Source organism: Aquarana catesbeiana, linkage group LG04 (genome assembly GCF_042186555.1).
Source record: "Aquarana catesbeiana isolate 2022-GZ linkage group LG04, ASM4218655v1, whole genome shotgun sequence".
In the NCBI taxonomy this organism is placed as follows: domain Eukaryota; kingdom Metazoa; phylum Chordata; class Amphibia; order Anura; family Ranidae; genus Aquarana; species Aquarana catesbeiana.
In genome coordinates, this window is record NC_133327.1 from 201,768,003 (window position 1) to 201,782,132 (window position 14,130).

General features: G+C 44.0%; 1 protein-coding gene across 2 annotated transcripts in view; it reads left to right on the forward strand.

The window, feature by feature from the left end:
- SMC4 (structural maintenance of chromosomes 4) overlaps positions 1-14,130 on the forward strand; it is a 108,574-nt gene that overhangs the window by 41,388 nt on the left and 53,056 nt on the right. For both annotated transcript variants that reach the window (XM_073626113.1, XM_073626114.1), the window contains one exon: positions 8,426-8,659. In XM_073626113.1, the coding sequence (XP_073482214.1) occupies positions 8,426-8,659 (234 nt within the window). The remainder of the gene's footprint in view (positions 1-8,425; positions 8,660-14,130) is intronic.

Sequence of the window (14,130 nt, forward strand, 5' to 3'; positions counted from 1 at the left end):
CTAGCGTTAGAGCGACTTTAGTCGCAGGAGGTCATTATGATAGTTCCCGCAAAGGACCAGGGATTGGGCTTCTATTCCAACCTTTTTACGGTCCAAAAGCCAAATGGGGATGTCAGACCCATTCTGGATTTAAGGGATCTGAACCGATTCCTAAGGATTCAATCCTTCCGCATGGAATCAATTCGGACAGTAGTTCCCACCCTGCAGGGAGGAGAATTTCTGGCATCGATAGACATCAGAGATGCATATCTGCATGTGCCCATTTTTCCTGCTCATCAGAAGTTTCTGCGCTTCGAGGTAGGAGGGCGCCATTTCCAGTTTGTGGCTCTGCCTTTCGGGATAGCCACTGCACCTCGAGTGTTCACAAAGATCTTGGCTCCTCCTCTGGCCAGATTAAGGGCTCAGGGTATAGCTGTCATAGCATACCTAGACGACCTGCTCTTGATAGACCGGTCGGTAGCCTCTTTGAATGGAAACTTGAGGACCACAGTCAGGTATCTAGAACACCTGGGTTGGATCCTCAACCTAGAAAAGTCTTTCCTAAAACCAGTAAGAAGACTGGGGTATTTCTGATTTATAGATACAAGCCAGGAGAAAATATTTCTACCCCAGGCAAAGATCGCTGCTTTAAGAGAGCTGATTCTGGCAGTCAGGACCAAGAAGTGTCCCTCTGTCCGCCTTTGTATGAGGCTACTAGGGAAGATGGTGGCTTCATTCGAAGCAGTTCCCTATACTCAGTTTCATTCAAGAATGCTGCAACACAGTATTCTGTCGACCTGGAACAAGAAGGTTCAGGCATTAGACTTTCCGATGCACCTGTCGCATGCGGTGTGTCAGAGCCTCAATTGGTGGCTCATACCCGAAAACCTGCAGAAGGGGAAATCCTTTCTACCGGTTACCTGGACGGTGGTAACAACAGATGCCAGTCTGTCAGGTTGGGGAGCAGTTCTGGAACAGTCTGCGGTTCAGGGGATATGGTCCAAGACCGAGAGGACCTTACCCATCAACATTCTGGAGATCCGGGCGATATATCTAGCCCTAAAAGCCTGGACTGTCAGGCTACAGGGTTGTCCGGTCAGGATCCAGTCCGACAATGCCACAGCAGTGGCTTATGTCAATCATCAGGGAGGCACCCGGAGCCGAGCTGCTCAAAAGGAGGTGAACCAGATCTTAGTCTGGGCAGAGATGCATGTGCCATGCATATCAGCAGTTTTCATCCCGGGAATAGAGAACTGGCAGGCGGACTATCTAAGTCGCCAGCAGTTACTTCCAGGGGAATGGTCTCTGCATCCCGACATCTTTTGGGCCATATGCCAAAGATGGGGGGTTCCAGATGTAGATCTCTTTGCATCCCGATTCAACAAAAAGATAGACAGATTTGTGGCAAGGACAAAAGATCCTCTTGCATGCGGGACGGATGCGTTGGTGATTCCGTGGCATCAGTTCTCACTGATTTACGCATTCCCGCCTATTCTGCTACTACCACGACTCCTTCGCAGGATCAGGCAGGAAAGGAAGTCGGTACTTCTGGTGGCCCCCGCTTGGCCCAGACAGACTTGGTATGCAGAAATAGTAAGGATGACGGTGGGTTCCCCGTGGACCCTACCGGTACGCCCAGACCTGTTATCTCAAGGTCCAGTGTTCCATCCTGCCTTACAAACGCTAAATTTGACGGTTTGGCTATTGAGACCCACGTTCTGAAGAGTCGTGGGCTCTCAGGTCCTGTCATATCTACCTTGATTAATGCAAGGAAGCCAGCTTCCGGGATGATTTATCATAGAGTCTGGAAAGCTTATGTATCCTGGTGTGAATCCAGAGGTTGGCATCCCAGGAAATATGTCATAGGTAGAATTCTTGTTTTTCTACAATTAGGATTAGAGATGAAGCTGGCCTTGAGTACCATCAAGGGCCAGGTCTCTGCTTTATCAGTATTATTTCAGCGGCCACTTGCTTCGCATTCTTTGGTCCGAAGCTTTATGCAGGGGGTGATGCGTCTAAATCCTCCGGTTAAAGCGCCCCTAAACCCCTGGGACTTGAACTTGGTCCTGGCTGTGTTACAGAAACAGCCTTTTGAACCAATAAGTTAGATTCCTTTGGTCTTGTTGACAAGAGAGTTAATTTTTCTGGTGGCCATCTCTTCTGCTAGAAAAGTTTCAGAATTAGCAGCCCTTTCCTGTAAGGAGCCTTATTTGATTATACACAAGGATAGAGTGGTACTGCGCCCTCATCCTAGTTTTTTACCGAAGGTGGTTTCTGATTTTCATTTAAACCAAGACATTGTTCTGCCTTCCTTTTTTCCCAGATCCCTGTTCTCCGGAAGAGAGATCTCTACATTCGTTGGATGTAGTAAGAGCAGTTAAGCCCTATCTCGGAGCAACTGCTCAGATCCACAAGACAGATGTTTTGTTCGTGCTGCCAGAGGGTCCCAATAGAGGACAGGCAGCGTCAAAAGCTACCATTTCTAAATGGATTCGACAATTGATCATTCAAGCTTACGGTTTGAAACCGAAGATTCCTCCATTTCAGATCAGGGCACATTCCACAAGGGCTATTGGTGCTTCTTGGGCAGTGCATCACCGGGCCTCGATGGCTCAGACCTGCAAGGCCGCAACCTGGTCTTCAGTTCATACATTCACCAGATTCTATCAGGTGGATGTGAGAAGGCATGAGGATATCGCCTTTGGGCGTAGTGTGCTGCAGGCAGCGGTACAGGGTCCTCAGGTCTGATTGCACCCTACTTGGTCGTGGTTCCCCCCCCTCCTCCCTCAGGTAGCATTGCTCTGGGGACATCCCATCAGTAATTACTGTGGCTCTGTGTCCCGTGATGTTCGAGAAAGAAAATAGGATTTTTTAAAACAGCTTACCTGTAAAATCCTTTTCTTTCGAAGGACATCACGGGACACAGAGGTCCCGCCCCTCTTCTAATACACTATATTGCTTGGCTACAAAACTGAGGGATTATATAGGGGGTTGAACTTCCTGATAGGGTGTGCCAGTGTCCAATCACCAGTGATACCCTATATAACTCATCAGTAATTACTGTGGCTTTGTGTCCCGTGATGTCCTTCGAAAGAAAAGGATTTTACAGATAAGCTGTTTTAAAAAAAATCCTATTATCTGAAACAAAGGGAAAAAAAAAAAATGTCTTACTTGAAGTGGTTAAGCAAGTTGATTGTAATCCATGAAAAAAATGAATGCAAGAGAGGGTGTAGTGTTAAAAAGAATTTATTTTAGGTTGGCTCTGTTTATTTTGAGTCCAGAGCTGGTGCAGAGAGCGATCATGAATGTTGGGGGTAAGTGCAAGAGAGAGGGTCACGCTGCATTCTTTTAGAAGGGTTTTCTAGCTGTTTGTGGTAATATGAGGTGTCCCTTAATGAAAATGAGAAATTTCAGGGTGAAGGAACAGATGGTTGTGGGTTTTCCAGGGCCTCTGTAAAGTACCAGGTCATTTATCGAAAGGGCTGGATGATTATTTAGAAGAGAAGAAGGAAAAGAAAGGTGCCAAGCCACCAATAGTGTAGCAGTTTATTCAAAGCAACATAAAATTATAGTACAAAGGCATGTGTTCGTTCAACGTGGGACAACCAAGGAACAGTCCAACCCACCCTAGAGCCGCTGGATGTAAAAGCTGATAGAGGCGTGGTCTGGCGTCCGAAACACGTTCCTACTGGGTACAGAATCCTGAGGTTTGACGGCTTTTGATAGCTCTCCCCTCGTGGTGGCTGTCGGCTTGTTCGTCCAGTTCCCTGCACCCCATTGGCTGTTGCCTCCAGTGGCTCCAGGGTGGACTGGACTTTTTCTTGGTTGTCACATGTTGAGCTAACACATGCCTATCACCCCAGATGTCTGTGAGTGCATTTGTATTGTAATTTTATGTTGCCTTGAATAAACCATGCTGCACTATTGACGGCTTGGCACCTCTTTCCTATCCCTTCTGTTACAGTGCTTGGGGTCCCAGCTCTAGAAAAGGCAGCCTCGATCCAGCCCATGTTAGCCAGTGACTGATTAATTTGACTTGGTTCTAACCTCCCAGGATTGTATATCTATTCATTGTTGCACATACATACATTGACTGACTAAAGGTCTTATGCATTTTTCAGTTACTGTCTTTAAATGTACATGCATAGGGCTATAGTTCAACCTGCTCATTTATACACAATTTACAGGATGTGGAAACCTTGCAAGTAGATTAGCAAATTAATGGGGTGGGAAACTACATGGCAAATGAGGTTTAATGTGGAAAAATAATGCATTTGGGTGGAAAAATATGAATACAATCTACTCACTGGGGTTGGAACCTCTGGGGGAGTCTAGGATGGACAAGGACCTGGGGGTCCTAGTAGATGGTAGGCTCATCAATGGCATGCTATGTCAAGCTGCTGCAAACAGAATATTGGCATGCATCAAAAAGGGGATTAACTCGAGATAAAGCGATAATTCTCCCACTCTACAAGACTCTGGTCTGGCCGCACCTAGAGTATGCTGTCCAGTTCTAGGCACCAGTCCTCGGGAAGGATGTGCTGGAAATGGAGCAATACAGAGAAGGGCAACAAAACTAATAAAGGTTCTGGAGGACATCAGTTATGACAGGTTACAAGCACTGAACTTATTCTCTCTGGAGAAGAGACACTTGAAAGGGGATATGATTTCAATTTACAAATACCATACCGGTGGGCGAAAAGGAGTTTAATAGGACACGTGGCCACTCTTTAAAATTAGAAAAAAAGGGGTTTAACCTTAAACTACATAGAGGGTTCTTTACTGTAAGAGCGGCAAAAATGTAGAATTCGCTTCCACAGGCGGTAGTTTCAGCTGGGAGCATCGATCGTTTAAAAAATCGATTGGATAAGCACCTGAACGACCACAAAATATAGGTTGGACTTGTCTTAGTTATGTTTTTTCTTATTTTAATGTATGTTCTTATTTCTTGTTCCCTGAATTAATGATCAACATCTTATAAAAAATTTTTTGGTGTGTGTGTATGTGTATATATATATATATATATATATGTATGTATAATATGTGTGAGTTTGTCTCTGCTTAACCTTCTTCCTTCACATTTATAGCTGAGAGACGTTGGCTAAAGGGAGAGAGTTTGGCAGATAGCCAGTTTGACATTATAATTATTTCTCTCCTTGATGGTAGTAGGCAAGTGTGTATGCAATCCCATCACCCTGTGAACGTGTTTTGGAGGAGACCAATGACAAAATAGGCAAATTAAAGGGTCTTTGGGCCGGTCTATTCATTGAATGTATTTTAAGCATTAAATAGCTTTATTCCCAAATCGTTAGACAGAGGCGATCCCAGACACAGTGTGTGTTAAAGTGGCCCCTGCTAGGCCATATTTGGGGTAATTTTGGAGGTACTTTGTGGGGACCTTTTTTATTTTATGGAAAAAATAATCAAAGGTGGAATTGGCTCTATGCATTATTCTGCATTGGATTTCCCTCCAGGTCTCATTTATAACAAATTTTCTAATCTTAATGTAGCTTTTTAAGATTTTTCCGCATGCATGCTCTGCAAGAAAGATTGTTTTCCATTTCTCTATATTAGTTTTCTCCACTAATGGTGTGAATTTGATGTTGAGGCGAGAATAAATTTTAGAACTAGCATGTTTTGTTTTTAACAGGTGAGGTTCCGTGTGTGTGTGTGTGTGTGTGTCTCTGTCGCTCTCTCTGTCGCTCTCTCTGTCGCTCTCTCTGTCGCTCTCTCTGTCGCTCTCTCTGTCGCTCTCTCTCGCTCGTAGAGAGTGAATGGTAGAGGAAGTGGCTATGGTGATTGCTACATTGCATGAAGAAGGCTAGGGGTCTAAGCATGGCTGATTTGAAGAGTTCCTTTTACTTGTTATTCCCTTCCCACAAGGAGTAAGCTTTGATGGTCTTCTACCTGATGGAATTGAAGAGTGTCCCTTTTTATGGGAAGGCATTTTGGGATACAGTATATGGGTAGCAAATAAGTGGTGGTTTAATGTGGGAATTCTGTTGTGGAGGGTGGCTGGTAAGGAGCATAATTCTGCCACACTCACTACTATGGTAGTATTGGAATATTGAGAAGCTTTGTTTAGCCAGTCAAGGGCATGGCGTAAGAGGCATGCCTTATAGTTAGAGCTGGGCGATTTTCTCAAAAAAAAAAAAAAATCTGCGATTTGTTTAAAAAAAAAAAACAAAAAAAAAAACTCGATTCACAATTCGAATCTAGTCCGCGGCATCCGGCCTCGCGGACTGGGCCGAAGCCGCGGCCTCACCTAAAAACTCCTGCCTGCAGCTCCTCAGGACCGGCACGGTGTCAGCGCCGGTCCTGGTGAAAAAAAAATCGATTTGCTGAAAATTTTAATCGCTTTGGCCTCTCAACTCGATTCAAGATTCAAAACAATTTTTTTCCCCAGCCCTACTTATAGTATGCTCCAATATTTGGAATTCCCATTCCTTCCCACACTTTTGGTGTCATTCATTTTTGAGAGAGTGATTCGTAGCGAGATTTTGGGGTGTTTTGGTGTTCTACTTGAACCTGTCAAAGGCTTACTTCAGTGTTTTTGATGTCCTTGTGTTTTAAAAGTAGGATTATTTGTAGTGGTAGAGCAGTCTAGCAAAGCTCATCTTTGCGTAATTGCTTCTTGCAAAATAGGGAAAAGTGTAGGTCCCCAGGCCTTCTAGTTCTTTTAATAATTTTGTTGAAAAGGGGTTTGTAGTTCAGCTGGTACGACGTGGATGGAAATCTTATTTTCTTGATGTGATCTTTAACAAGTGGCGAAACCCTATAATATGTGTCTTGGGAAGGCTGGAAAGATAACATAACGTTTGTCTTAAATCCGTAATCTGAGAATGCCTCAAATACCAGATATTGTCGGTAGGTCTTGGTTGAACTCGGAGGTCAACAGGGATACGTCATATCCCTGTATCGACATGTGTTGGGGAGGCGGACAGGACGGTACTGGAGATATGAATAAGCGCCATGATGGGGCGTGAAACATGTTAGCTATCTTTCCTGTTCCTCCCTGTACATGAGGTGACTGCATTTGGATTTTATTTCTTCATATCAATAAAGATGTCTTCTATGGTGTGCGGCTGTCCAGGATTTTTTTCTCTTTCCTCAAGCTTGTGCAGAGCCAGCACCTGTGAGTTCCATTAGGGCGGGTGTCTTGATACGGATTTGAGAGATTGGAGCAGCAATCTTTTGCTGGAGACAGCTGGTCTGTCTCAAGGCGAAGGACATACGATCTCAGCGTTTTTACTGCTTTCTGTAGATTGGTGCACTAAAGCACCTGTAAAATGTGAGTACCCTGTAGATGGTACTCCCCATGTAGATGGTACCCTGTAGTTGGTTTATTAATTTATTTTATATATAAAACGGTATTACACTATCCAGTCCCATATATTTTTATGTATGCGGAGACTGCACTTTAGGACTCCACAACTTTCACAGAACCCGGGGTGGTTCATATGCGTGTATTGACTGAACTTAATTGTGAGGTTGCATGCTCTGAGGTGAGCTGATTCACATAGAGGGGAGCACCAGCGTGTTGACATGTGAACATGTTTGGATCACCATGACCAGATTTAATTATGTTTGAAATGGACATTATGATTTAATCATGTTGCTTTAATTCACTAGATTCGTTATCAGTGTATTATATTCACGCACTATAGCACTTTATTACACTATTGTCACTTTATTTTTTCATTATTGTATATGTATGCATTTGGATCATTGACCAGATTTAAATTATGATTTAATCATGTTGCTTTGGTCCATGAGATTTATTATCCGTGCATTATATTCACGCACTATAGCACTTTATTTCACTATCATTTCAACATTTTTATTTTTGCTTGTATATATTTACAGTTATTAGGATAGTGTGGCTATATATATATATATATATATATATATATATATATATATGTGTGTATGTATATATATATATATATATATATATATATATATATATGTGTGTATGTATATATATATATATATATATATATATATATATATATATATATATATATATATATATATATATGTTTATACACACCATCTCCTGTTTTACTGGGTTTTAGAATTGAATTTCTCCTTCTGAGCTAGCGTCTTCTGTAGCGAGGGCTAGGCTAGGATGCAGCCATGAAATCTTTGCCCTGTTGCATATGCATACTTTTTTTTTTTTTTTTTTTTTAAGCTGGCATTTAACAGAAAAAGAGTTCTTCTTGGATTGAGCTAGGCAATTGTCCATCCTTGCGTGCTCTGTTCTGGCAATTTCTAGGTGTGTTACTTGTCACCTTAATGAGCTTCAGCGAGTTAGTAGTGCTGTAGAGGGAAATTTTGAAATTGATGCTGCTTTTTCACTTTCTGGTAGATATTGTTGGAATTGTGTTTTAAAGAAAGTGATAAGAACATATTTATGGATGCCATATGTATATATCACCCTTAGGGTAAAGAGAGAGAACTGATGGAATTAAACAAGAATGTAAATGAAACCCGCTCAAAGATGGACGTGGCCCAGTCTGAACTGGACATTTATTTAAGTCGACATAATACAGCCTTGTCTCAGTGTAACAAAGCAAAGGAAGCATTAAACACAGCATCAGCAACATTAAAAGAACGAAAAACTGCTATCAAAGAACTGGAAACCAAACTGCCAAAAGCAGAAGAGGACCTTAAGAAGGTATGTAATATGGGAGTAGGGCATTGACAAATGATGCTATATATCTGCTTTTAGCCATAGTAGTTAAATGTTTCTTGCTGGTCTTGCACTCTGATTTTAATCTCCACCATCCTTGTACAGTAGTTCTCCCCAAAATGGATAATTCTCTGTGTGACAATTTAGTTTATAACTTTACAATAGGCATTTTATTATATTTGTGTTTGCATTGCTTTGTCTTGTAACATTAAAGGGGTTGTAAAGTCTTGTTTAAAAAAAAAAAAAAATTAACAAATATGTCATACTTGCCTCTGTGCCTTGCACAGAGTGATCCGATCCTCCTCTTCTGGGGTCCCTCCGTGGCGCTCCTCTTATTGAGTGCCCCGACGGAGAAGTGCTTTCCCTGGGGGCACTCGTGCGGGCATGCTCCTGTGTCCTGCTGCTGCGTCCATTGACACAGACAGCAGGACCCGGACCTGCCCCCTGGCTCCTGCATCATTGGATTTGATTGACAGCAGAGGGAGCCAATAGCTCCTGCTGCTATTAATCTATCCAATGAGGACCCGAGACACCGGCTGGAGCTGGTGTGCTTGTCCCCGTCGCTGGAAAGACCGGGTTCAGGTAAGTAAAAGGGCTCTGGGGGGACAGCTGCAGCACAGGAGGTTTTTCACCTTAATGCATAGAATGCATTAAGGTGAAAAACCCTGAGGGTTTACAGCCCCTTTTTAACCTGCAGTATAGGCAGCTACTTTACCTAACTTTTAAATTTCTATATCTTACATCCATGGACACAAGGTATCTTCCTATCTATTACAATTAGGGTTGCACAGATACTAGTATCGGTGCCGATACCAAGTATTTGCCCAAGTACTTGTACTCGGGCAAATGTTACAATGCTTTATCCGATACCTGGACAGTCAGGGGTGATTGGTGCGGCGGTGGGGGGAGTTACAAGCACTGATCCCCCTGTATAGATTTTAATAAAGTAGCTGACAGCTGCTTTTCCTCCTCTCCCCTCCGCGGCTTCCAGCTGCTTTATTGAAATCTATACAGGGGGGATGGTGCTTGTAACTCCCCCCACTACCGCACCGATCACCCCCTAACTGTCCCTGTATATTCCTCCGGTCCCCCCTCGGTGTACTCCGTTCCGGTCCCCCCTGTGTCAATCTTTCAGGATGGAGAGCGGAGGAAGGAGCCAGTAAATCTGTCGGCTCCTTCCTATTCCAAATAAACAGTCAGTGATCACTGACACTCTCCAATTATAACTGAGCATCGTAACTTGTGTTTACGATACTTCAGTTTATGAATGGAGAGGAGCCGCTGTCTCCTGTCCATTCATCTCCAGTGCTGCTGAGAAAGGGACAGGGGAATCTCTGTCCCCAGTCCCTTTCTGTGTCTCAAAAGGGAGATGTCAGAGGTCTGTTAATACCCCTGATATCTCATCAAAGCCCCCACCCCCACAGGGCTGATAAAAAAAAAAAAAAAACAATAATAAAGAATTGTAATAAATATTTAAAAGGTTAAATTGTAACAATAATTAAAAAATAAAAAACACACTGACACTGTCCACTCATGACCCCCCCCCCCAAAAAAAAAACATTGTAAAAAATAAAATTGTAAAGTAATTAAACCGCTGACACAGTCCACACGTCATCAGTAATGCAAATTAGTGACATTAAAAAAAGTATCGGTAATTGGTATCGGCGAGTACTCTGTATCCAGTACTTGTACTGGTATCGGTACCTGTACTCTGTCTTAAAAAAGTGGTATCAGTGCAACCCTAATTACAATAGGTTTCTGCTGTCGGCTTCAGATGACTGGATACTGCCAAAAAAAGGGCAAATCCCCTTACAGGTATAACCCCTGCCAGCCAGGCATAGCTTTTTTGCTAGTGTCTTAAGGTGACGGTTATGAATGTGCAGTCGCTGCACATAATGTGTTAACTTTTTTTTTTTTTTTTCTCGCGATTCCATCTTGCATTAGGAAACTGGCTTATCTAGATTTGTTACCTACAGCAGGCAACTAAGAGGAACTGATCCGGACTCTCAGAGCCTGTCTGCGTAAAGCTGGCCACAGACTGATTAAAATTAATCGGTTTTGCAGGAATCGGGCAAATTTCAATTCATTTCTGGGCAAGCTGGCTGCACTGAAGTCTATTGATCGATTTCACTACAACCAGTCTGTCAGATTTTTACTTTCATACGATCACTGCCAGCTGCCATCCGTAATCATTGTATTCTGATAGTGGGGAAACCTCCCGCTGTCACAATACAGTAGTGTAGTGGGAGGGATTCCCCCATCAACACTGTGTTAAAGGGGGAATCTTTCAACCCGTGGTTGAAGGAAAGAAAATTGCATCATCCCATGCCCTGTCTAATATACCCTTGCACAGGTCCTGTTGCCTTGTGGACCAGCAGGGTGCTCTACAGGTCCATGTGGAGTCATGTCCTTGAAGACCCTTGTGGCAATAGCCTGCTGTGATGGGTGTGGTTTGGACACACCAACCTGAAACCCCCCCCCTGGGATAAGGGTGGAACCTACAGTGTCAGTGCCAGTGTGAATGCCCTATTGTTGCTGGGGATTGGTGGGGGGGGTCTACAAATCCTTCCTGGCTTCAAAGTCACTGGGCCTCTTCTCTCTTTATTTTTTTTGTGAATCAAGGCTGGGGGTTGCGGTGTTCTCTCACCCCTCTCTGCCTGGGCTCCCTGGTGTATGGTGAACACTGGGGACATTACAAGAGGAGTGGAGTCAAATGGCAACTGCCATCTTGGTTTATTTTTTCTGAACCAGCTAGTGCTGGGTCACAGTCTGGACAGTGCTTTCTGCTAAGTGCACAACATTTTTTGCCTTACTGAGAGAAGGTGGACACTGGTGGGAAGCAACTAGTCCATTTCTGTGAGTATCTGCATGAGTTTATGCCACCAGCATCTGCTCCTCTCTAGGGCTGCTACATAACGATTTGGTCCTTCCCTATTGTCGGCGGGCAATGGCTCAATGACAACAGGGGGTAGAGGGTTCCCATGTTACTTTATAAGGTAGGGGAACCTGGACACAGCTCCCCTTGCGTTATACCCTCTGCAGGTTAGTCAGCTCCATGTGGCTTTGATTCTCCATTTGTCTGGTCTTTCCACTCGTTTTGGAGCACCTTTCTCCAATTCCCTTGAGTTGAAAGGAAATCTCATCTGGTCTTGCTGGGTTACAACGGATTGGACCATATTGGTCGCAAGTAGAAATGTTCTCCTTCCTCTTCTCCCTCCTTGTTAACAAGGGAGGAGCATACCAAGGAACTGCCAAAGGTAGAAGTGGCTAGGGCGGTGACTTTTCAAGAAGAGGGGTGCAGAGATTTCCTCATCTGAGGAATCTTGGGGCCTGGTTTTGTGTCGGACCCAAAAAGACTTTTGCTGCATTTCTGACAGAAGTGGTCTATGCTAATTTTAAAGTTGCCATTTCCATAATGCTTGGCCCCAAAGGTCATGGGATTCAGATCCTGGCACCCACCACATCACCCCTCAATCTTTACTGTACATTTCAATTTAACGTGTTCAACTACAGACAGGGCTCACCTTGAAATGGTGTTTGTTCCACCAAAACGTTCTGCTCAACAATGGAAAGTGAGTTCACTAAGAAATGGGTTATGCCTGCAGTGGGTCTAGCCATATCCTATGGTAAAAGGACACTTGAGGTCACAGTATTTAAGGATGCTTTGGACAAACATCTTGATGCCTTAGACCCCTTTTACATTGGGGCTTTTTTCAGGTGCTTTTGGGCTAAAAATAGTGCCTGAAAAACACCTCCCCTGCAGTCCCTGTGTGAAAGCCAGAGTGCTTTCACACTGGGGCGGTGCGCTGGCAGGACGATGATAAAAAAAAGAAAAATGTCCTGCAAGCAGCATCTTTGGGGCGGTGGAGGAGCAGTGTATACACCGCTCCTGCCCATTGAGGTGAATGGGCACAGCTGCCAAAGCGCTTCAGGAGCGGCGCTACACGGGTGCATTTAACCCTTAATTCGGCAGCCAGCGGGGGTTAAAAGCGCCCAGCTAGCGGTCGAAAAGCGCCGCTAAAACTAGCGGCGTTTTGCCATCAACGCCCGCCCAAGGGCGAAAGCAGCCTTATTCAACGCCTCTTATAGGAGCAGCCTTACAACCTGCAGGGGTGGGCAACTGTGGCCCTCCAGCTGATGTAGAACTACATGTCCCATGAGCCATTGTAAGACTGATAGTTACAAGCACGATGAGAAGACTGACGGGCATGATGGGACTTGTTCCACCATAACTTGAGGGCTACGCTTGCCCACCCCTGCCTTAAGGTCTAGGTTAATTGGATGTGGAGTGATGGAGACCCTGACCATGGCGATGCAGAGTTTGACAGATACCCAATCATTTTCCCCAGGCCCTTAGTTTCTCGGTGGGTGTCTGAACAGACTATATTTTCTAGACTGGGAATTCTGGAGGTACACATGTGCAGGATTTTATGGCTGAAGTGTTTGGTCAGCGGAGTTAACTTTTGTAAAAGCAAAAAAACAGTTTATACTCTTTACCCTTTCAAGGGGTGTATTTGTTCGGCCCTACTCATGATTATATTCAAAAGGTAACTGTGGGCAAGGGTACCTTGTTGATACTTAAAGTTGAAGCCCTTGGTACAAAAACCTGCCACTTTTTCTGCTTCCAGAACGTATTCCTTTTGCCAAACAAGACCAGGACTCCAAGCCCCACTCCTAGTCCCATAAGACTGTACATGGACTCTAGAGCCTTCTAAACCAGGAGACCATTTGTCCTCGCAATGAAGGGGTGCTTGCAACCCTTCACAGATGTTTGGCAGGGGCATATTGCAAATGAGTGGATCTGCAACATAGTGGCTCGAGGTCACAAGATGGAATTGGGGAGCTTTCTCCCTCCATGCTTTGATTTCAAATGTTTCTATAAATTCACAAAAAAGGACTGTTCATTTTAGGGCATTTAATCACCTGCTATCTCAGTGAGTGACCGTTCCGGTTCCACAGGAAAAAAGGTGTTGCCATTTATACTCAAACCTGTTCATGGTTCCAAAATAGAACAGTGATATCCTATTCTTGATGTGAAATGAGTCAACATGTTTTTCCAGGTGTAGACATTCCTGATGGAATCTATGCTGTCAGTAGTTGCCTCAGCAGGGAAATTCCCTGGCATCTGTGGAGATCAAGTTTGCTTATCTGCAAATTCCAATATTTGTACCACACCAGCAGTTCCTATGGTTTTTAGTGAAAAATGGACTTTTTCAATGTGTGGTACCACTGCTCCAAGAATATTCAGAGGTGCTAACCCTGGGGCTCCTAGATGCTCAAGGCATTCCTGTTATAGGTTACCTGGACAGTTGCATCTGAGGGAGGAGTCGTCTTCTTCTATAACTCCAATATGACTCTAATGGTGCAAACTCTGTGGAAGTTTGGATGGGTTCTGAATAGTTCTAACCCAAAAATAGATGAACTGCTGAAAACTGACAAATCTCTCAATTGGACTT